Here is a 22,273-nt window from a genome sequence, read left to right as displayed (position 1 = left end):
ACAGGGAGGATATGCACAGAGACCCCCGACGTAGGCCCCTCAGGGGGCCCCCGTCGCGCAAGTTCCCAGCCCCGGAATGCCTTACCCCTCCGGGGCGGCGCCCCCTCGAGTTGACGGACATGTGGCCACCATCTCGGGCGGACCTCACCTGGGAGGACCATCCAGGAATGACCAAAAGTGCTACCTAAGCGAGCTAGACCACGATCAGGAGGTGTGCACCCTTGTTCAGGCCCCGGCTCAGCGCCCTAAGTTGATAAACCTCCCCATCACCTTCACGGAGGACGGTGCCCGCAATGTCCACTTTTCGCACCACGACCCGTTGGTGATAGATGCTCAAATCGCCAACAAGTTGGTGTCCCGCATGTTGGTGGACGACGGGAGCTCCGTCAACCTGTTGTTCAAGCCCGCTTTCACCGCCATTGACTTGACTGAAGCGGATCTGGCATCGTGCCCGACCCAGATTTACGGCTTCAACGGAGATGCACTTCTCCCCATGGGAAAGGTCCAGCTGCCAGTTATGCTGGGGAGTGAATTGCAGCACTCGTTCAAGTTCTGTACCTTTGTAGTGGTGGACTGCCCCACCGCTTACAACGTCATTTTTGGCCAGCCCGCATTAGTCGAGTTCGGAGCCATCACCTCCATCCGCCATCTTTGCATGAAGTTCCCATGCGACAGTGGAGGGGTAAGAACTGTCTGGGGAGACCAGAAGAGCACCCGGAAGTGCTACCATGTGTCGGCCTGGCCCATATACGTGATTCTGGAAGAACCCATTGAGGACTTCGTCGAACCGATTCCCCTCCCGCCTGCTGAGAGGGTGGTCCAGGAAGAAGATGACCTGGACCCGCGGATAGGGGACGACCGCATCCTAGAACCAATGGACGAGATAAAAGAGGTGTGCATCAGCGACACCGATCCGACCCGGATCATCCAAGTCAGAAAAAGTCTGCCGGCAGACATTCGAGCCGCCATCATCGCCCAAGTTAAGGAAAACCAGGATATCCTGACCTGGTCTCTCTCAGACATGAGTGGGATCGACCGCAATATCATTTTCCATGCGTTAAGTATTGACCCAAACGCGACCCCGGTCCGCCAGAAACGCAGGCCTTTGGGGACGGAGAGGGTCGAGGCCCTTAAGCTGGAGGTTGAGAAGCTGTCTTCCATCAACTTCATACGCGAGGTTGTGTACCCCGTGTGGTTGGCCAATCCCGTCTTGGTGTCAAAGCTGAACGGGACGTGGAGAACCTGCATCGACTTCACGGACCTCAACAAAGCCTGTTCGAAGGACTGTTTCCCGTTGCCCCGAATCGACCAAATGGTGGATGCTACGTTCGGATACGAGATCCTGAGCTTCATGGATGCTTACTCCAGCTACAATCAGATCTCTATGCACGTGGCAGATCAGGAGTACATCAGCTTTCAAACCGACAAGGGAATTTACTGCTACATAGTCATGCCTTTCGGACTGAAAAATGTCGGAGCAACTTACCAAAGGCTCGTCAATCGAATGTTCCAGGCCCAATTAGGGCGAAACATGGAGGTATACATCGATGATATGCTGGTCAAGTCCAAAACGTCTCAGAACCATTCGGATGACCTGGCAGAGGCCTTCGCAGTCATCTGGAAGTACGAGATGAAGCTGAATCCCAAAAAGTGCACTTTTGGCGTGGCCTCCGGGAAGTTCCTGGGCTTCATAGTGAGTTTCCGGGGAATAGTAGCCAATCCAGATAAGATCAAGGCACTGATTGATATGGCCTCTCCCCAAAAGCACAAGGACATACAAAGCTTGACTGGGCGAATAGCCGCCTTGAGCTGCTTCGTTTCCAAAGCCACGGACAAGTGCATCCCATTCTTCAACGTCCTTCGGGGAAGCCAGCGTTTCGAATGGTCACCCGAATGCGAAGAGGACTTTCATAAGCTGAAAGAACACTTGGCCCAAGCCCTAATCCTGGCGAAACCGGTAGAAGGGGAGCCTCTGTATCTGTACCTGGCCGTGACTGAGCACGCGATCAGCGCCGCGCTGGTACGAGAGGAAGAAAGGGCACAGCTTCTGGTATACTATGTAAGCAAGCGATTGCTGGACGCTGAATCTCGGTACCCATTGATCAAAAAGCTGACATTCTGCCTGCTGATGGCATCCCGAAAGCTTCGACCTTATTTTCAGGCCCACGCCATAAAGGTCCTGACCAACCATCCCTTGCGGCAAGTGTTGCAGAAGCCCGAGTCATCGGGAAGACTCCTGAAGTGGGCCATGGAGCTAAGCCAGTTCGATATATCCTACGTCCCTAGGGTGTCTATCAAGGGACAGGCCCTGGCCGATTTCATCGTTGAATGTTCCGAGGTGCCTCCGAAAGACAATATTTCCGAAGCCCCCGCGGCGCCCGTATGGAAAGTCTTCGTGGACGGAGCCTCGAATGAAAACGGGACCGGGGACAGGATCATATTGGTATCACTGCAGGGGCACCAATTACAAAATTCCCTCCGTTTCCAATTCAAGGCGTCGAATAACGAAGCAGAGCATGTAGCTGTCTTAGCCGGGCTGCGTTTGGCCCGGGAAGTAGGGGTAGCGAACCTAGAAATCTACAACGATTCCCAACTAGTTGTCAGACAAATCTCAGGGGAATATCAGACTAAAGGAGAGAGAATGGCGACCTATGTGATTCAAATGAGGGAAATGCTACAGGCATTCACAAGGCATTCCATCCCCCAGATCCCCTGGGAGCGAAATGTCTTCGCGGATACACTAGCAAAACTGGCCACCGACGCTGAGGCAGAGCTGGCCGGACTGGTCCCCATCAACCATCTCCCCGTCCCAAGCATCAGGGCACCTGCGGTCCACACCTTCGATCACTCCACTTCTTGGATGGGACCGCTCATCCGCTACCTGACTACCGGGGAAGTTCCAGCCGACCAAGCCGCAGCCAGGAAACTCCAGTATCAAGTCCACCGATATGTCATGATGGACGGAAAGCTCTATCACCGGGGTTTGTCCATGCCTTACCTCAGGTGTGTGTTCGGAACTGAACTAGGCGCCATCATGCACGAAGTGCACGAAGGTTTTTGCGGAGATCACACCACCGGGCCCAGCCTATCCAAGAAGATCTTGCGCCAAGGATACTTCTCGCCAACCATGAAGAAAGACTTTATTGACTACGTCCGCAAGTGCGAATAGTGCCAGATATACGCGAAGGTCCCGCGAGGCCCCCCGACAGAGATAACCTTGATGACCAGCCCCTGGCCCTTCGCAGTATGGGGAATCGATCTCGTCGGATCCCTCCCGACCGGGAAGGGTGAGGTGAAGTATGCCATCGTGGCCGTGGACTATTACACGAAGTGGGTTGAGGTGGAGCCCATGAATACAATCACTTCCAAAAAGGCCTTAGATTTCGTCATCAATAACATAGTGTGTCGGTACGACCTCCCCCACAAAATCGTGTCCGACAACAGGAAGCAGTTCGACAGCATCCACTTCACGGATTTTTGCGAGAGGCACGGTATCATCAAGAGCTTCTCCGCGGTTGCCAGGCCCCAGGTAAATGGGCAAGCAGAAGCCGTGAACAAAATCCTGAAGGGAACGCTGAAGAAAAAACTCCAGGCCTATAAGAGCAAATGGCCCGAGGAACTGCCCCACGTACTATGGGCTTACCGGACGACCGAGAGGACGTCAACCGGACACACCCCCTACTCTATGGTCTATGGATGCGAAGCCGTCATCCCGATCGAAACGACCGTCCTGTCCCACCGACGAGACACATATGACCCCGCCCAGAACCACGCCTTACTCCAAGAATCACTAGATCTCATCGAAGAGATCCGGGAAGAGTCGCAGGTGCAGCTGAAGATGTACCACGGCAAGATCGCGCGGCAGTTCAACTCCAAAGTCAAAAGCCGTAAGTTTGGAACTGGCGACTTGGTCTTGCGAAGAGTCTTCCCTGCTACTCAAGATCTGGGAGTGGGGGTTCTGGGCCTAAATTGGGAAGGGCCGTAAGAGATCCAGCACGAGGTGTGCCTTGGGACATACCGCTTAAAGCATCTTGATGGCTCGGAAGTCCCGCGAGCCTGGAATGCGGAGCATCTCCGTAAATACTATCAGTAGTCGGGAGACCGCGTTTCAATTTAATATTTTCGTTGCAAACAATGTACGCCTCAGGGCGACCCCTTTTTCAAACAATGAAAATGGCGTGTGCAAAATGTCATAAAGGAATATTGTAAAACAATGGTAATATTTCTCAAGTGACCCCAGACCAGTCTCCGCCCACTTGCAGGGGGTATACTGGGTATAAGCGATTACCCAGCGGGGCGCAAGCTCAGGCTAGCCCCGGTTCATAAGAAGACCGAGCCCAAGGCCGGTCCCACCCCGGACGAACGATGTCCGAGGGTATAAATATAAAGAGGACCGAGCCCAAGGTCGGTCCCACCCTGGACGAACGACGTCCGGGGATATAAATATAAAGAGGACCGAGCCCAAGGCCGGTCCCACCCCGGACAAACGACGTCCGGGGGTATAAATATAAAGAGGACCAAGCCCAAGGCCGGTCCCACCCCGGACGAACGACGTCCGGGGGTATAAATATAAAGAGGACCGAGCCCAAGGCCGGTCCCACCCCGGACGAACGATGTCTGGGGGTATAAATATAAAGAGGACCGGGCCCAAGGCCGGTCCCACCTCGGACGAACGACGTCCGGGGGTATAAATATAAAGAGGACCGGGCCCAAGGCCGGTCTCACCACGGACGAACAATGTCCGGGGGTATAAATATATAGAGGACCGAGCCCAAGGCTGGTCCCACCCCGGACGAACGACGTCCGGGGGTATAAATATAAAGAGGACCGAGCCCAAGGCCGGTCCCATCCCGGACGAACGATGTCCGGAGGTATAAATATAAAGAGGGTCGGGCCCAAGGCCGGTCCCACCCCGGACGAACGACGTCCGGGGGTATAAATATAAAGAGGACTGGGCCCAAGGCCGGTCCCACCCCGGACGAACGATGTCTGGGGGTATAATATAAATAGGACCGAGCTCAAGGCTGGTACCACCCCGGATGAATGATGTCCGGGGATAAAAATATAAAAAGGACCGGGCCCAAGGCCGGTCCCACCCCGGACGAACGACGTCCGGAGGTATAAATATAAAGAGGACCGAGCCCAAGGTTGGTCCCACCCCGGACGAACGACGTCCGGGGGTATAAATATAAAGAGGACCGAGCCCAAGGCCGGTCCCACCCCGGACGAACGACATTCGGGGGTATAAATATAAAGAGGACTGAGCCTAAGGCCGGTCCCACCCCGGACGAACGATGTCCGGGGGTATAAATATATAGAGGACCGAGCCCAAGGCCGGTCCCACCCTGGACGAACGATGTCCGGGGGTAAAAATATAAAAAGGACTGAGCCCAAGGCCGGTCCCACCCCGGACGAACAATGTCTGGGGGTATAATATAAATAGGACCGAGCCCAAGGCCGGTCCCACCCCGGACGAAGGATGTCCGGGGATAAAAATATAAAGAGGACCGAGCCCAAGGCTCGTCCCGTTCCAGACAATTGATATCCGGGAGGTAGAAGCATCCGGGTTGCCCCAGGGCAAGGCCATGGCCTAAAGGTGATAAAAGGAGAACAAAGCTCCAAGTTAACTAAGCCCCGATGGCCCTAGCTTTGGTGCCAGGATTAAAAACTCGGTGAGTTAAGTCGTTGGGTCTAGTCCGAGCCGTTGGAACCGGAACTAAACCCTCACAATCAATTAACCGCGGAAACAAAATGAAATTTCTACTCGAAATAACGAAAGGAAGCCTATATAAAAACCAGAGAAGGTAGCAGTGTTTTGAACTTAATTACAAACCAAAAGTACTAATAAAAAATAAAAAGAAAAAAGGACAAGGCCGGGATTCGGCCCTACAACTCGCCCGCCCGGAGGTCCGCGTCCTCCTTCTCCTTGGCCTCGAACTCGGCCTGCTTCGACTCCGGATCAGGGAAGACAAGGAGGTACTCTTGTCCTTGCATCAGGCCATGTAAATGGCCTCATCAAAGGTGACCTCCAGCAAGCCCTCGCCCTCCAACTTTTCGCGGCGGGATATTTCGTGCGCCGCCTTCTCCTCAAGGAGAGATTCGCCCAGTTCGCATACCTGGTCCTTCAAGGCCTGGATCTCCTCCTTATCCAGGACAGACTGAGCCGCGGCCGCCTCCAAGAGTGTTGCCCGCTCATCGGCCTCCTTTGATTTACGGGACAACTCCTCTTCCAATCTGGCCTTGGCGCGGTCGAACTCCTCGCGCTCCGTCTGAGCACGGGCCACCTCCCGGCCAAGAGCCTCCTTGGCGGCCTCCCTTTGATTCACGGCCGCCTCCAGCTCCAACTTGGCCGTCTCCATCTTCATGGCCAGCTGAACCACCAGATCGGCACTCCAATGGGACAACAGGTCAACCTGGAGCAAAGAAAAGTTAGAAAATAAAATCCTCATCAACAAGTAAGGGAAGGAATATAAGAAGACAAGTAAAAGTTACCGCAGTGGCCTGGTGGCGGAGAGCCTGGGAGATGAACAGTACGTCCGGGTTGGCTATCGTGGGGTACTTCTTGAGCTGGAGGTTGGACATGGTGTTCCCCACCTGGTCTAGTAGGTCAGCCGCTAGGGGGGCCGTGTCCTGTCCGAGTTTGGGGCGGAAGCCCGCTTCGGTGGCTGGCCGATCCACGATCGGGTGAGGAGCGTTGAACTCGGCAGGACGCTCTGCGAATTCAACCTGACGGCATATCGTCAGGGCTCTGTAAGTTTCGTCCCTCCAGCCCCGACCGTTCTCCCAGGTCCGGTTGATCAGCCGGGACTGCTCATCCCGTAAAGCGGACTCCCCCTCCTCGAGAAGAGTCGGACGTATGGGGAGAACGGGCAGTGCAGGGACCTCCTTCGCGGCCAGCCGACTCTCACCATGTGACTCTTCTGTCGAGCCAGTTCGCCTCACCCGGGGCCTCTTCGCGGTGTTGCCCTTTTCGGCGCCAGTGTTCGGGCCCCTTTTCCCAGAGCTTCTGCTGACCGCTGCGCCCGCCTCCAAGTCAATTACAGGGCGCTGGGTGGGGGCGGAGACTGCAGCAGGCTCCACGGCTTGGATGGGGACCGCGACCAAGGCTCCCCCACCGGGAGGAGACTCCGCTCCGGACGCCTCCCTGTTGAGACTGGGCTCCGGGCCCGTCGCCTCGCTGTTCTTCCTGGCCGCCTTCTTGGCCGCCCTGTCCTTGAGGAGCCGCCTCATTTCGCTGGCAGGGGTTGACATAACGGAGTCCCCTGTAAAAGTACAGAAAAAGGGAGTTAGGATGGTAAACCAAACAGAAACAAAAATACACATGTCAAAGCTAAAAATGACCCGGGACGAACCCTCATCTATGCCCCGGGCACGACTCAATTCCTCTAAAGCAAATGAATGGACTCGATCCCCCATGTCGTCCGGGTTCAGGAAATTCCCGTACTGGAGGAACCCGGATAGGAACATAAGGATCTCCGAGCCTATGGGGACGGGGGCTGAAGATCTCATCTCCCCGTCGGCCCCGAATACGGGGCCCGGGGGTACTAGCCTATCCCTAGCTAAGTCCCCGACTCGGGGAGCATAAGTTAAGATTAAAGGGGAGTTACCTCGCCCCGATACGCTAGCCCCGGGAGTCCCAATGTTTGGTAGGACGTCTTCGAAGAGCTCCTTCAGCTCCCTTGAAGTGGCCGCCTCTGTCGGGGCCTAATCCTTCTTGCGCCGGGCCGCGTTGGCTCGCGCCGCCCTCTCCACACTGGCAATGTGGTCCAAGGCCAACTGCTCCCGGACGTCGATGTTCTTCTCGCAGGCGATGCCCTGAAGGCTCGGGATGACGATGGTTTGGGTGGCCGCAAGCATCCCGACCAGTCGGAGATTGTCATCCATGACGTAGCCACCCACATCCAGATCCTCCGCGCTCAACCCGGAGTAAAAACTCCTCCTTTCCATAATGAACTCGGTAAGGGGAGTTTGAGCGAAAGGCCCTGCCACCCGGAAGATACGATAAGAAATGACGAAAAAGGATAAAGAATAAAAAAGGAGAGAACCGGGAAAATACTTACCCACTCGCTGGAAGTCCTGCAGCAGTGTGGGGTTCTTCTCCACAAGGAACCCCGACGTCATGAACCAGTAATGCCTGACGTCCGGGGGGTGCCTCCAGGAGCTGGTAGGAGCGAGATAGCCTCTCCGCGTCTTCAGTCTATAAAAGTCGTCCAGGGTCTTGTCCTTGACGTTGACCTGCGGCTCCAGCTTGTAGAAGTACAGGATCTCCGCGGGGGTAGGCTCCGCGATACAAAGCACCCGCCATCCGGCGAGTAACCGGTACGCTTGAGGCAGAAGCTGGAACGGTGCGATTCCCACGTACGTCAAGAACCGCACAAAATAGTCGTGAAGTGGGAGCGTAGCTCTCGCGCTGATGTGGCTGGCGCTCCAGGCCTCGAAGCCTTCCACGGATGTATGCGCCCGCTCCTCAATCCTGGGCATGCGGTTGTGAAAGAGTCCAGGGGTTGATTTGATGCCCAGACAATGCTCTAGGAGCAGCATCATCCGATAATTCCAGAATAGGTTGGGCGCCACGTCCATTTCCCACCTGTTGCCCCCGGGTGTCCGGGATTCTGGAATGACAACAGGGACCCTATTGACCTCTTCTTCATAATGGAGTGTAACGCTCGTTGCCATAGCTGACGATCTGGGAAGAAAGAAAGAAAGCCAAGCAGCCAGTACCTAAACCCAAGAAAGTCGGTTAAGGTACGGGGGGTCTCCTAAGGACTGCTTGGAGCCCCTTCGGATCAGGTCCGGGATCACCGAAGGGACACGGGACCCTGATCGGGAAAGAAGAAACTACTAAGACCCGCCCTCTGTCCGAGAAGCATCTGGATACAGAGCAACCCGAACCAGGCGGACTTCCTAACAACTCCTAAATATAATGCCTAAACGTACGAATTAAAAGAACATCATAAGTTCATATAGTCGTCAAGAGGGTCAAGGGGACTTATTGTGAGTTGTTGGGCGTAGAAGGTGATGGTTGTCTGACTGTAAGGATGGCAGAACTTCGTTCTTGAAATGGTGTAGTCGGTTCAGCAGTTCATCGACAGGACAGGCCCAAGACGCGTCTTCAGGCAGAAGGGCAGAAGTTGGGGTTCTGGGGAACAGGCGGCGGCGCAGAGTCAGCAGAAAGTGGTGTATGCCGTCGGCGATGTCAGACATGCAAGGCTTGAGCAGAGCTTATCGGTTCTTAGATTGGTTCGAAAGTGTAAAAATATCAAATTGGCTTTCGTGGGGTATTTATAATGGCCCCAAATCCTGGCCTCCGATCCAACGGACAGGTGTCTCCCCATCGGACGGTCAGGAGTTGCGCAGGGATATTTATGAGCCCCCTCAGATTGGATCCTCGCCATCTCGGATCTAACGGCCCAGGAAGGGCGGATGCCAAAGGTCGCCCCATCCTACGGTCCACCGCATCCCAAGGGTATTAATGATGGACCCCCATGCGGATGGAACGCTTCGTGACTTGTGCTGACACACTAGCCTAGGCCTAGCGACCCTTGAGAGGGCTAGGTGACCTTTCAAGACCTGTGCAGCAATCGCCTGATGACATGTGTATCCTTGCCACGAAGCGGGACAAAGGTAAACGTCCCCGGACATTGGTAAACGGTCCGGGCTAAGCGTACGGCCAGTACCATAGCCCGCTGTCACGGACCCGCGATCCCAAGCAGGTACTGGGGAGGCAACCGTGCGAGCGTCCTGGGGGCGATGCAAACCTCCTCCTGGCAGGCCTAGGCGAAGGCTTGGGGGGTAAATGTTATCCCCATTTCCTGCGAGGACCTGGGACATTCGTCCAGGTCCATGGTCAGGGGCTGTTCAACATGCGGGCCCAGCCCAAGGCCTCTTGGTACGGGAATGTCCAAGAGGGGCACGGGCCCGGGTGCACTTCTGGGCCCATTAGGGGGGTCCGGTATGGTCTTCCGGGTCTCGTCGTTCGGGACAGTCATTCGGGAGACGTGCAGACAGTTCGAATCCCCATGACATACGCGTCCTGGTCCCGGACCCTGGTACGGTCCGCGCCCGTGGTAAATGAAGAGGGACAGAGGTAAACAAACCCGGATCACATCGTCCCCCGTTGGTGGGACCAAGCGTCCAGGACCCTGAAACTGCCCCACTCCGCGTGGGCGTTGTCCCTACTTTTCACCTGCGGAAAAGGCCACCTCGGGATTGTATGCCGTTGTTTCAGATCTGCGCTGCCAAGTACTCTGACCGGTCTTGTCCCCTGAATCTGCCTCGTAACTCGAAGTGTCCAGACCAAAAGCACTGTTTTGTCGGGCGAAATATAGCTCTTGGGCCAACTTATTGGGCCTTAACTAGTCTGGAATTCATGCATGTTTTATCTTTTATATTGGGCTTCCACTAGAAAGCCCAAGAATATCCATATCTCTGATGGGCCCGGGTCATACCCAGCCCAGACTCAGTGTTCCCATGAGCCTATAAATACAGGCTATAGAACACTGGAGCAAGGATCTCTCTTCAACTAGTATACAGTTGCTCTGTCAAAATATAGAGAGAAACTCCATTGTAAAAGGCTTTCCAAGCTCTAATATTATTGACTTATGGACTAAGACTCATTAACGCCCAAACCATGTAAAAATCCCGTGTTAACCTTCTACTTATCTTATCGTCATTCTTAAATAATATTCATTAATATAGTTTCTGAAAATCTCGGTAAACACCCTTATATTAGTATTTATGTATTACTCATTATTGAAAAAATATATTTTTGTATATTTAAAAATATATATTTTTGTCACATATAACATAAATAAAAATATTTTTTCAAATTTATTATGAAGATAAAGTAAATAGTTGGCAATACATATAATTATAATTATAAAATAATTGATAAAGATGGTATGTGTATGCTTTATTACATATGGAATATTATTTATATTGTTGATAATGTGTGATTTTATAAAATTATTTTTTATAGCTAAAATGATAATAATTTAATAAACCTAAGAACAAATTTAAATAAACCTAAGTAGTACTTATGTGTTGAAATATTTATATTTAAGGTAAAAAACATAATTTAAAAATATTTATTTTAGCAATAATATATTAAAAAAATAATACTAAATTTTTTTGAGTCAATTTATAAGGAGTATTATGGTCATACAAAGCCTACAACATTTTCTCTTCTATATTTTCTCTCCAATTTGGAGAGAAATTTTTTAGTGTGGACCCCACCACTTTTCTTCTCTTCATTTTTCTTTCCTTCCTTATTTTCTCTCCTACCAAACTTCAATTTTTTTTATCTTCTCTCCAATTTTCTCTCCAAATGATTCTTTTCTTCCACATTTCATCTTTAACAAACAAAGGCTAAGTTTGCTCTAAGATTGAAATGAAGGAAATCATTTCCAAGAAGCTCAAAGTCCTCATTCTACTAGGCACAAGCAATGACTTGGGGGTAGATGTTGTGTGTTGTGCCTACTCATTGAGTATGTAACTATGAAGGAAAGTAATTAAGTGGGTGGCAAGCATATTCTGCATAAACAAGGGTATAAGAACAAAAGGACTCCCTTGAAGACAAGCCAATTTTTTTAGGTTAGGATCTGTGCAGGTAATGACGAGTGTCTAGGTGAAGCAACACATGTTTGTTTATTAAAGCCATGCACAAAGTACAACAATAAACACCTTAAATGAAGTAGAAATAATGGGTAAACATGTTGCCGAGCTCGGTCTGCTTTTCTCAACAATGGACACAAGCAGAACGAGCTCATCAAGCTTAAGATTAGAAGCGAAGATCCGCATAATTAATACTAAAACTACTTAACTAAGAAAGATATAGTCAATCAAGTACTTAGGAAAAGACGGTTGAGATTATATTCACATAAATCGGGCAACAACTTTACTAGTATCTCTACATAGTTAACCACCAACTTTTTCTATCACATATACATGTAACCAAGATCAGCAAGTCAATGAAGACCTACTTTGGAATAAGAAAACAAGCAAACTTTTTAGCAAGGCACTCTAAAAGAAAGCCATCTGAATTTCGGACACATTAGTAATTGTAAACGTGGAGGAAGCCAAATAACAACTTTATCAACTAGCCGCGGTGAGGACTGAGGATGGCGTCGCTGTGCGCGCGTAATATGCATCATGCATCGGCCCACTTCCAAATCGTCTGACGTGGCAACCCGGGCGACGTGAATTTCCAAAACTGTCCCCACGATTTTCTATGTAAAGCTAAACTATAATCTGAAATGAATAGAGAAATAGTATAGTAGGAACTACTAAAAGGAGGGAAATGGCGGGATCTGTAGCTTTGAGACCAAGCCAGCACGCAGAGAAGTTAGCGACCGCCATTAGAGAGGGTTGGGAGGTCGAGTTCTCTCGCTTCTTCAGCTACCCTATCCTCTCTTCCACCTCTCCCCATCTTCTTCCTCTCCCTCCCTACCTCCGTAATCGTCGTCCGCTCGGCACCTGGATCACTTCCATGTCCCCTGCTTGGCTCCAACTCATCAATGTCCGCTCCCACCCAAGCGTCATCCTCACTGTCTTACTCGGAGGCGAAATGCAGGTCACTACTCCATCACTTTTGTATTCATTGGATTCCATTTTGTTTTTTAAAAAAGCCCAAGGAAAATCGACGAAATCAGAAGTTAACGGCAACTGATCTTTAGATTTTCCGTTGTTCTATTTGTTGAGAAGACTGTGAATTGTGTGTGGTTCTCATGTTAGGTAATAGCTGAAGCTTGTATTTGATTAAGCATTGGTAGCATTGTTGCTTTTGTGTTTGGGAGAATCTGTCTTTGAATATCAATAGAGATTTATTGAAAAATAAATAAATTATATGTATATTCGTTTTGGAACCCTGAATTTGTATGGTTTCGCTAATTTTGAAGGAGGAACACTACGTTTCGAGGTTGAACTTCGCCTGGCCTCAAGCGTCGTGCTTCTCTGGATTTCCTGCCAGGGGTACCAGGGCCGTGATTGTTAGCTACAGAGATTCCGTAGGAGAAGTAAGATGCTCTTCGTGCTTTGATTTTTTTTTCTTCATCTTTAGGCTATAAATTTATGTATGAAAGTTTTGTATCTCAAAAGGACTCATTGGATTTCTCGTTCTCTATATAGGTACAGAAGTTCGCTCTGCGATTTTCTACAATTTGTGAAACTGAAGCATTCCTCAGTTCTATAAAGGTGACTAACATTACCATTACCACAAGAATTTTAACTTGGAATGTTTTAGTTCAGAAAATTTATTGACTAGCAACTTTTCCAGGATATATTGAATGGTGCTAGTGACGTTGTTCCTCTTAATAATGAGTTTGGATCAACAATTTCATCACAATCTCACTTCATGTCTTCAAACACACCCTTACCTCGGTAAAACAATCTCCTGCTATTGTCAAATTTAGTTGATTCCTTCTCTTGGCAAGAGTTTATAAAACTGTCAAGACACTGTGTAAAGATAAATATTGATAAGAGTCTCAACTCATGTGTTCGTAGAGCCGCCGAGGACGTGAGAGTGATGACTCCTGTTCTGGCTTATTCTCCTGAATTGCCTACAATCGCAAAGATCGAAGCCGCACAACACTCGCATTTCCAAGAAAGGACACCGACGGCTCACAATTTCGGTACCAACTTTGCAGCGTTTCCTCCCAGCTTCACCCAATTGCTGACCAGCTATACTCCCAATATTGGACATGGTAATACGAATTTCCTTTTGCTGTGTTGCATGAAAGTGTTTTAAGATGGCACACAATGATTATTTTGTTACCCTTTGGTTGAGTGATGCTAGCTACAGCAAATTCAACTTCATTCGAGGAAAATGAAGTCAAGTCGCTACTCGTGGTATCTTCTTATATATTTGTTCATTTGGTTTTCTAGTATTAAAGGATTATACCCTTTTGAAGACGCATACTTATTTTTTTATTGCATTGCAGAAATATCTGGAAGATTCTTCTTTCAATGGTAGGTACATTTGGTTTATTTTTTGAGCTTTTGATATGAGAACACTAATAATCGTTTGAACATTGGTGTTTGCCTTTTGTTGTTCGCCAGATATGTTGACTAAAGTGGATAGAGTTATCAACGAATTGGGAGGCGATTTGTCGTTGTAATTGTTTGTTGCTCTGCTCATTAAATCTCTACTCTATTAAGTTTTTGTAGTTCTCTCGGCTTATGCAGTTAAAGAGTTTGGCCTTTAAAATTTCCCAATCTCACTGTAAAGTAGTCAAGTTGATGTTATTAAGAAATCAAATAGCACATAGCTCTTGCTTAAGATTTTCTCCTTGAACATGAATAAAACTAAAAGCAATCCACAAAATGTTTGCAAATAACAATATGTGAAAAACCCACAAATTCTCTTATACTAGAAACCCTTAATTAGCGACCCTACAACTCTTTCTTATCTGACCTTGATATCCAGTGAGAACGTTGATGTGTCCTAACCGAGTCATGGAGTTGACAAACTTCCGAGACCATGTTACGGAATCAAAAGCCATTTCTTTCACAAGCCGTTCAGTATGTGGATCAAAGACCAATGCCTGATCCGATTGGAGCAATCCTCTCCCTTTCAACAGGTTCACATAATAAACATTGTCGAGCCTGTCTGCTGTGCTGGGATCAAACCTCACAATTGCATTTCTTTTCCCTATCTTAGTCGATAAATTCATCTGGTTACACCTTCTTTTTAGATGAGCAGCATAGGTTGGCTCCATGGAAGGGCTATAGGGATCATTTCTACTAGTTTCGTTTAGTCTGTACTCGAACATCATGCAGTGTGCTCGTCCAATGGAGTGTGCACCAGATAAAACAACCAAATCTTCCACGGTTAACCCTTTACTGGCGAATATTCTAATTATTTCTTCCATAGGCATTGTTGGCATAGGAAGGTTTCCGTTAACATCAGCAGAGCGGGAAGTACGGCTGTCGCGGCGGCCGCCATGGACAGCATAGTAAGGAAGACCAGAGAGGAAAACAGCTTCTCGAGCAGCGAATACCAATAAGTCTGCGCAAGAAACTGTCTCTGGGCATAGTATCTCTAGTTTGGTCTTGATCTTATCAATGACCTCAAAGCCTCTAAGGCTTTTGCCATTGAAAACCGAATCCTTCTCTACAGGCTCACCAGAGAATGTCGAATCCAGTAGAATCGAAGCATCACAGCCCTGTAAATACCCATGTTATATGTTAATGACCACAAAACCAGTAAATTAACAATTAGGAACGAACTTAATGTACGAAGACCTTAGAGGACTTAATACCTTGACGAAGCAATCATGAAATAAAAGCCTAATCAAACCAGCTGCAATGCCACGATCTCTAATGAATGCCTTGGCCACGTAGTGAGACACCAGAAATTCGGCATGGGGGCATTTTTCTCTGTAAAATCCAACATGCATTTGACCTTCATTGAGGCCTGAGATTGCCTTTGGAAGAAGGACCAAGGACAATGTGAAGATCACCACTACATGAATATCCTTCATATCTCAAATGGAGAAAACAGAAAAAGAAAATAAAAGTTATAGACTTGTGGTTGGCTTTTTAGAAGCATAAAATCATATCATATCTTTTTTTTTTTTTTGGTTCTAACGTAAGAGTCTATGCATGTTGATTGACTCATCAATTTGAAGTTTGCTTGCTTTAGGTGTAATCTCCTAATATGTTTATTTGTTGGATCAGTTTTAATTGGTGGATCAGATTTAAAAGTGTGTTTGGTTTAAAGGCTTTATTATTATTATTATTAGATTTAGTTCTAATTATAGCTATTTTACTTTGTTAAGACCAGTAATTGACCGGTACGAGCAAAAACCTTCGAGGTTCACAGAATTTAGATATGGGTAAATCTCGATTTGTGATACAAGTTCAAAACAGCATATGACGCGTCTCATTTTACCGTGTGAGAAGAAAATTGTGCGTTAAATAATTAATAATTTGTTCAATGGTTTGTGTAAAATATATTGAAACTGCTAATATTGTCGATTAAACTATTTTAGAATGTTAAATATTTTATCTTTTTTAATACATAATAACACATCTCAAACCAAACTTCTGTTTTAGCCCACATCAAAAAGCTAGTTCTAGTGATTTTTAAATAATTTTGTTTTAAAGATAACTTTGACTAAAGCAAATTACATTTAAAAGGAAAATATAGAAAGGCAAAAACAAATAATCTAAAAAATAAATCATCAATAAAGGTACAACAATAATAATAAAAATAAAAATGAAAACTAAAATACTATTTTCATATTTTGTGTCTTGGCTCAATATTAAATTTTGTGGAAATATATAATGCCATACAACTTAAAAAGACTAAATATTATGAAGAAAGTGAAAGATAATGTCTAACTAAATAAGTTGTCTATTCATCCTAAGAGCGTGCACAACCAATCTATGAGCAGCCACATCGGCTGAACGACGAACATGGATTAGAGACACTCCTGGAAATCTGGATAACATACTTGTTATATCATCTAACAATGACCCAATGTTATTGTAAAATGTATGTCACTTAGTGAAAACGTACACAAGTGCTAAATAATCCGTTGATAGAATCCAATCCAATCTCATACATTCTGCTTAGATCACTGAGAAACATCCTACAAAATAAAACATTAAAAAACAAACCAACATTAGCAACATTAAATTAATACTAGAAATTAAAAGAGAAAATAGTAGAACGAAGTAGATGCTAGTAAATAAATATAAAACTATAAAATTATAGGGAAATTTTCCTATAGAGGTTTCATTTTAAGCCCTACCGGTAGGGCTCTCAGTGTTCTCCACCCTTGAACAGTTTTCGGCATGATTTTTTTTATGACCGTGTATATTGTAGCTATTTAGAGCATTCTGCAAATTTTCAGAAAATTCCGAATAGTTTATCATACCGAAAACTAGGTTCAAACATGTTGTTGCACGCATGACTAATTTTTTTTATGCGTGTGGAAAACAACATGTTTGAACCTAGTTTTCGGTACTGTAAACTATTCAGAATTTTCTGAAAATTTGCAGGATGCTCTAAATGGCTACAATATACACGGTCATAAAAAAAAGTCGCGCCAAAAACTATTCACGGGTCGAGAAACACTAAGAGCCCTACCGGTAGGGCTTAAAGTGAAACTTCTGTAGAAGAATTGTCTTAAAATTATATATATATATATGAATTATAGTAAAGTCAAGTTAAATTATAACTTAAGAACCGAAGGCTAACCCTTCCGTTCATTAAAATAAATAAATAAAATATGAAGTATAATTGAAACAGTCAAGTATACTAACACATGAAATACCGTAGAAGAGCCTTTAATTACAAAATTTAAAGATGCAAGTAACCATAAAATGAAATATTATGATAAACAAGACACATTGAAGAATATAATATAATAATTGGCGGCAAAACCCACAAATCTTTATGATTAGTTGCACTTAACCCCCCAATCAAAAAAATGGTGGCAAAACCCCCTTACGTTAGTAAGTTGTTGCATCTGTTAGTTTTCTACCGTTAAGAGCCAACTAGGATCAATTATAACACATGATTAGACCACCTTAATGCACATATAACATAATTTAATGAGGTGTAAAACTTAGTTTTTTTAATAATAATAATTCATATTAATAATAACTAATAATCAAATTAAATTAAAAGGAAACCTGAATTTACTTACTAAACCCCGATCCTACAGAGAACCCAGTCGGCGTCGCACCATCAAACCCCCTGCACCTTCGTTGTACTTGTCCCCCCTGTCGACCCCAAAATCAGTCTGAGAATCCCCAGACACTTTCCGTTCTATTAAGTGAGTCCATATTCTGTCTGGTAGAGTACTCCATTTTCTTTATTTCTATCTGGGCAGATAAGAGTTATATGGGTATTGTTTGGTTCTTTGATTGAGTAATCAATCACCTATTTCTTTGTTGAATTAAATATGCTTATTTGTTTGTTTTGACTGGATGCTTATTTTCTTTTTGAAGGGTGCTTCGTCCCAGTGGTCTGTTGCTCATAAGATAAGGGGTGAATTTAATATTTCACATTTGATGCAATTAGGACTGTAGAAAAAGGTCACTTTGCACTTTTTACTAGAGAGGTTAGCTTATTTTAAGCTTTGAATCTTAGAAATGACAAGAAACAATTATCACACAAGTTTCAATTTCACATTTACTTACTTGAATATCCATGGTTTATTGTTTATGCTTTGTATAGTGTAATATCCCTGCTTGTAACGCTTGACAATTATGGAACATCATCCAATATATACTTATCTTGATGCGTCTAAGTGATTTCAGGTCGTATTGATATGTTTTGATAAATTGTGTGAGAGATTTTGAAAGCATAGTTTAAGAAGGAGATATGTCATCATTGTCAGGCACAAAAAAAATGGAAGAATATCATTTTTTATGTAGTTGTAATATATACTCTGTTTTGATTGAAAAATGTAAGTTTAATTTGTGCAATGATTAATGAGATTATTTGTAATTTATCCATAGTTCAAATTGACTGTTATTGTTTTGGTTTTTTTATGAAGGAATCACTACTACAAATTAGTGATACAAATTATTATACAAGAATAGTTACATCTTTCACTTCACCAAATGCCAAATGCACCGTAGAATACTAATTAATCAGAAAGGAACAAAATAGGCCAAAGTATTAATCAAGCATATACACCAACGAATGCTAATCAGAAAGAAACAAAATAATATGCCAACGTATTAATCAACCAGAAACAAAATAGAACCAAAGTTATAATTAATCTAAAACAAAGGCCAATAATATTTAAACCAAAGTTATAACGAGTATATGATTACTTCAAAACATCTGGCCATACAAAATTGGTGCATTATCAAAATAGGTGCAACAACAACAACAAAAAAGATGCTATTACAACTAAGAACTTGGACTAGCTTCCCTTGCTTGTTGTTTGCGTCTTCTTTCTCTTATCTTTTTATTTTCTTGAGATGGATTCTTGCTAGGTGGTCTTCCATTTTTCTTTGCAATTGGAGCCTACAAAAGGAAAACAATGCCAAACATAAATAAAAGCATTACTGCTGTCTAAATTCAACATATAAACTTCGCATGATTACCTTCTTAACAGCGGGTTTTTTACATGAGTTCTTGTAGTGGCCTACCTCCTTACAGTTGTTGCATGTTGTTTGTTGGCCTGTTCTCTTAGTCTTTGTTGCTCCTGGAGGAGGCTCATCGGTACCCCGTCTTCTTTTTTTTTTAGGTCTTCTAGGCAGATTATTTTCACAAGGAGCTTGAATAGGGTTAAGGCCAGTTTCAGGTAGGGGTGGCAATTTGGGTCACGACACGATGACACGACATGATACGACACGATTAAGGTAAACACGAACACGACACATTTAATAATCGTGTCGTGTTCGTGTTTACCTTAATCGTGTCGTGTTATAATCGTGTTGACCCGTTTAATAATCGTGTCATGTCATAATCGTGTCAGACACGATAACACGAATAATTTGCATAGGTTTTATGATTTTTTTCATATAGTTATGTTTAATCGTGTCATAATCGTGTTATCGTGTTCGTGTCGTGTTGACTCGTTTAATAATCGTGTTGTATTTGTGTTCATATTTTTGACACGTTTAATAATCGTGTCATGTTTGTGTTTACCTTAATCATGTCGTGTCTTAATCGTGTTGACACGAATCTGACACGTTTACACGAATTGTCAGCCCTAGTTTCAGGCCAATTTTCTGGGCTTGGCATTGGCCCTACAACCCCACCATATGCTGCCACAAATCGTTCTTTCTTATAATACTCATGGATAAAATTCATGACATCATCGTTACAGCTCCAAATACATGCTAGATCATGTGCACACAGTATACCTGACAACTCAAACCTCCTACAAGTACATGTCATTTTAACTAGATCTACCGCAAAAATTTGGCTCATTCCACCTTGATTAACTTCTGTTTTCATTAGCCCTAGTAGGAAATCAGTTTCTAGCAACTAATTTAAGATTCTCTATTATTTGCAAAATCCTAAGCCCCACTGGTTGATTCCACCTTCCCACACTTTCTCTCTTTTCAAAAAATCTACACATAAGCCAATACCTAACCTTCTCTAACAAAGTCACAATAGGTTTATCCCTAGCAATCATAATAGCAGCACTGAAACTTTCACACAGGTTGTTGACTAACATGTCACACTTTACAGTTTCTTGAAAATGAGATTTTGTCCATTGATTAGGCAACTTACCAGCTAGCCAAGCATATGCATGTGGATTGACATCCTTAATTGCCTGCATCTTCCTCTTAAATTCTTGAGGTGTTGTTGCCCTTGCAGCAGCCCACAATAGTTGCTTCATGAGCAATCTTGGAAACTCTTTTTTTAAATTGCTGTGAAGATGCCTTACACAGTTTCTAGTTTCAAATCCTTCCCAAACACAAGAAACTGCATTTTCAAGGCCTTTTTGCATATCATTTATGAATGTGAACTGGATTGAGTTATCAACATTCAAGTCTTCTTTGAGTAGCTCACAAAACCAGGTCCAAGTGTATGTATTTTCCTTCTCACACACTGCATATGCTGTGGGGAACATACTATTATTTCCATCAATCCCAACAGTAACAAGTAGCATGCCTTTACAATACCCTTTTAAGAAGCATCCATCTAATCCAATTAAAGGCCTACAACCCTTCAAAAATCTATCTTTGCAACTCTTCAAGCAAATATAAACTCTTTCAAAAATCCTTTTATCATTCTCCATCCTAGTCTTCAATATGGTTGTGCTTCCTGGATTAGTAACCACCAACTGCTTGCAATAGTCATCTAAAATGGAATATTGCTCTCCCACAGTCCCTTCCAATTTTCCCATTGCCTTTTCCTTTGTTCTATAAAAAGTCCACTTAGATATCATAGAAAACTTGGTATTCTGAGTTAGTTCTTTAAATCTTTGGTACTCCATATTAGGATTCAGTCTAAATTGTTCCAATAAGTGCTTTGATAACCATTTGGAGTACACATGTCTATTGTTTAATACCAAAGGGCATAAGTGGGAATCAACTAGTGTGTTCACCCTAAATGTTGTCTTATCACCAAGAACATGAGCATATAAAACCCATGGACAGCCTTTAGCTCTACATATAGCTCTCACTCGATATGATTCATTGGCCACATACTTGTACTCTCTATCATTTTGAATGAAATACTCCTTAATGGCTGTTCTAAGTAGATAAACAGTGCCAAATTGCATGCCTAGTGTGAACTTGAAGTCTTCCCATTTTGTCTTTGGATTGTACTCTTTAAACCCCCCTTTTTCGAACACTTGGATCATCATCATCACTTTTCAAGCTAGCTAGATCTTCTTCACTGTCAATACCATCTTCCACTTCTAGTGTTTCAGTGCACAAAGTCGTCACAGAGGTCCACCATGTGTTGGGATTAATGGGACTATCAACATTCTTCTCTCCTTCTATGTCTTGAGCATACTCTTCTTCTTCTAATTCAAAGTCAGTGGGTCGGGGTGGTGGGATAGTTAAATATTCAATCTCACTTTCAACCCCAACTTTACTACCATTACCATACTCAAACCCATGAAAATTCCCTTCATTATCCTCATATATCTCATTGCCATTTTCATGTTCAGAGACATCTCTCCACTGCAAACCCACTGTTTTAGCTGTTAAGACCCTATCTACATTAAATAAAATAATAAAATATGATTATTTAATTAGTATATAAACAACAAACTAAATGATTGTTTCATTAAATTTATCAAACCAAAATTGATAATGGTCAAAGAAAGGGACTCCACTATGCAAGGACCACGTATCCAATACTAAATCCAAGATTAAATCTTGATTCCTTTTCACATGGCTGAATACTATAACAAATGCACATCAATTTGATTCCTTTCACTTGCTAAATCTAAGACTATAACAAATACCAAAACTATCCAACAAGCCAGACACAAATACCAAAACTATCCAACAAGCCAAACATACACTATATTAAATAAAGTAGAAAAATACATTGGATTCTTTTTTTATAAGGATTGGATTCTATCTTTACCTGCCATCTATCCAACAAACTCATGCAATCTATCAAACATGTTACTTTATCAAACAAAAACGCCTATAAAAAATCAAAGTGTGTGCAGAAAAAACAAAAAAGAAAAGAACACTTCAAGAGAAAAAAAACAATGCTTACTGAAGTTCGTGGGTTCTTCCATTAAAGTCTTCTTCACAGCTCTGGTTTGATGTGGTCCAGGCTTGGGGTTGTGTAACTTGGGTGGGTATTTTTTAGCTTGTGGTTTTGCCACTG

At 44.6% G+C, this 22,273-nt stretch overlaps 3 protein-coding genes across 4 annotated transcripts; 1 reads left to right on the top strand and 2 right to left on the bottom strand.

Annotated features, from left to right (window-relative positions):
- The first annotated feature begins 12,080 nt into the window (after positions 1-12,080).
- On the top strand, positions 12,081-14,275 carry LOC133820941 (protein POOR HOMOLOGOUS SYNAPSIS 1). 2 transcript variants are annotated; one of them, XM_062253501.1, is made up of 8 exons: positions 12,081-12,571; positions 12,897-13,013; positions 13,126-13,191; positions 13,274-13,377; positions 13,501-13,700; positions 13,793-13,845; positions 13,938-13,965; positions 14,056-14,275. In XM_062253501.1, the coding sequence occupies exons 1-8, from the start codon at positions 12,299-12,301 to the stop codon at positions 14,112-14,114; spliced, it is 900 nt and encodes a 299-aa protein (XP_062109485.1). In that variant the 5' UTR covers positions 12,081-12,298; the 3' UTR covers positions 14,115-14,275. The 2 variants fall into 2 exon arrangements, with proteins under 2 accessions (XP_062109485.1, XP_062109484.1); XM_062253500.1 differs by having other exon boundaries at positions 13,784-13,845.
- Positions 14,182-15,479, bottom strand: LOC133823669 (peroxidase 5-like). The gene is made up of 3 exons (XM_062256519.1): positions 15,258-15,479; positions 14,411-15,161; positions 14,182-14,216 (listed from the first exon to the last, which is right to left on the bottom strand). The coding sequence occupies exons 1-3, from the start codon at positions 15,477-15,479 to the stop codon at positions 14,182-14,184; spliced, it is 1,008 nt and encodes a 335-aa protein (XP_062112503.1).
- Positions 15,480-18,871: 3,392 nt separating this feature from the next.
- Positions 18,872-21,203, bottom strand: LOC133823668 (uncharacterized). Its single transcript, XM_062256518.1, has 3 exons — positions 20,062-21,203; positions 19,616-19,850; positions 18,872-18,988 (listed from the first exon to the last, which is right to left on the bottom strand). The coding sequence occupies exons 1-3, from the start codon at positions 21,201-21,203 to the stop codon at positions 18,872-18,874; spliced, it is 1,494 nt and encodes a 497-aa protein (XP_062112502.1).
- Positions 21,204-22,273: the final 1,070 nt, after the last annotated feature.

This window comes from Humulus lupulus, chromosome 3 (genome assembly GCF_963169125.1).
Source record: "Humulus lupulus chromosome 3, drHumLupu1.1, whole genome shotgun sequence".
NCBI lineage: Eukaryota > Viridiplantae > Streptophyta > Magnoliopsida > Rosales > Cannabaceae > Humulus > Humulus lupulus.
This window is presented reverse-complemented; position numbering and strand designations above follow the sequence as displayed.

What these genes read in the sequence shown, in the direction of transcription:
- LOC133820941 (XM_062253500.1), top strand. Translation starts at nt 12,299, where the DNA reads ATGGCGGGATCTGTAGCTTTGAGACCAAGCCAGCACGCAGAGAAGTTA. An exon ending in CATTCCTCAGTTCTATAAAG is followed by an intron (nt 13,192 to 13,273) that starts GTGACTAACATT and finishes CAACTTTTCCAG; the next exon opens with GATATATTGAATGGTGCTAG. An exon ending in AAGTCAAGTCGCTACTCGTG is followed by an intron (nt 13,846 to 13,937) that starts GTATCTTCTTAT and finishes ATTGCATTGCAG; the next exon opens with AAATATCTGGAAGATTCTTC.
- LOC133823668 (XM_062256518.1), bottom strand. Translation starts at nt 21,203, where the DNA reads ATGCAATTTGGCACTGTTTATCTACTTAGAACAGCCATTAAGGAGTAT. An exon ending in ACTTTGTTAGAGAAGGTTAG is followed by an intron (nt 19,851 to 20,061) that starts GTATTGGCTTAT and finishes ATGTACTTGTAG; the next exon opens with GAGGTTTGAGTTGTCAGGTA. An exon ending in TAAGACACGACATGATTAAG is followed by an intron (nt 18,989 to 19,615) that starts GTAAACACAAAC and finishes TTCCTTTTGTAG; the next exon opens with GCTCCAATTGCAAAGAAAAA.
- LOC133823669 (XM_062256519.1), bottom strand. Translation starts at nt 15,479, where the DNA reads ATGAAGGATATTCATGTAGTGGTGATCTTCACATTGTCCTTGGTCCTT. An exon ending in TTCATGATTGCTTCGTCAAG is followed by an intron (nt 15,162 to 15,257) that starts GTATTAAGTCCT and finishes GGGTATTTACAG; the next exon opens with GGCTGTGATGCTTCGATTCT. An exon ending in CGTTCTCACTGGATATCAAG is followed by an intron (nt 14,217 to 14,410) that starts GTCAGATAAGAA and finishes ACTACTTTACAG; the next exon opens with TGAGATTGGGAAATTTTAAA.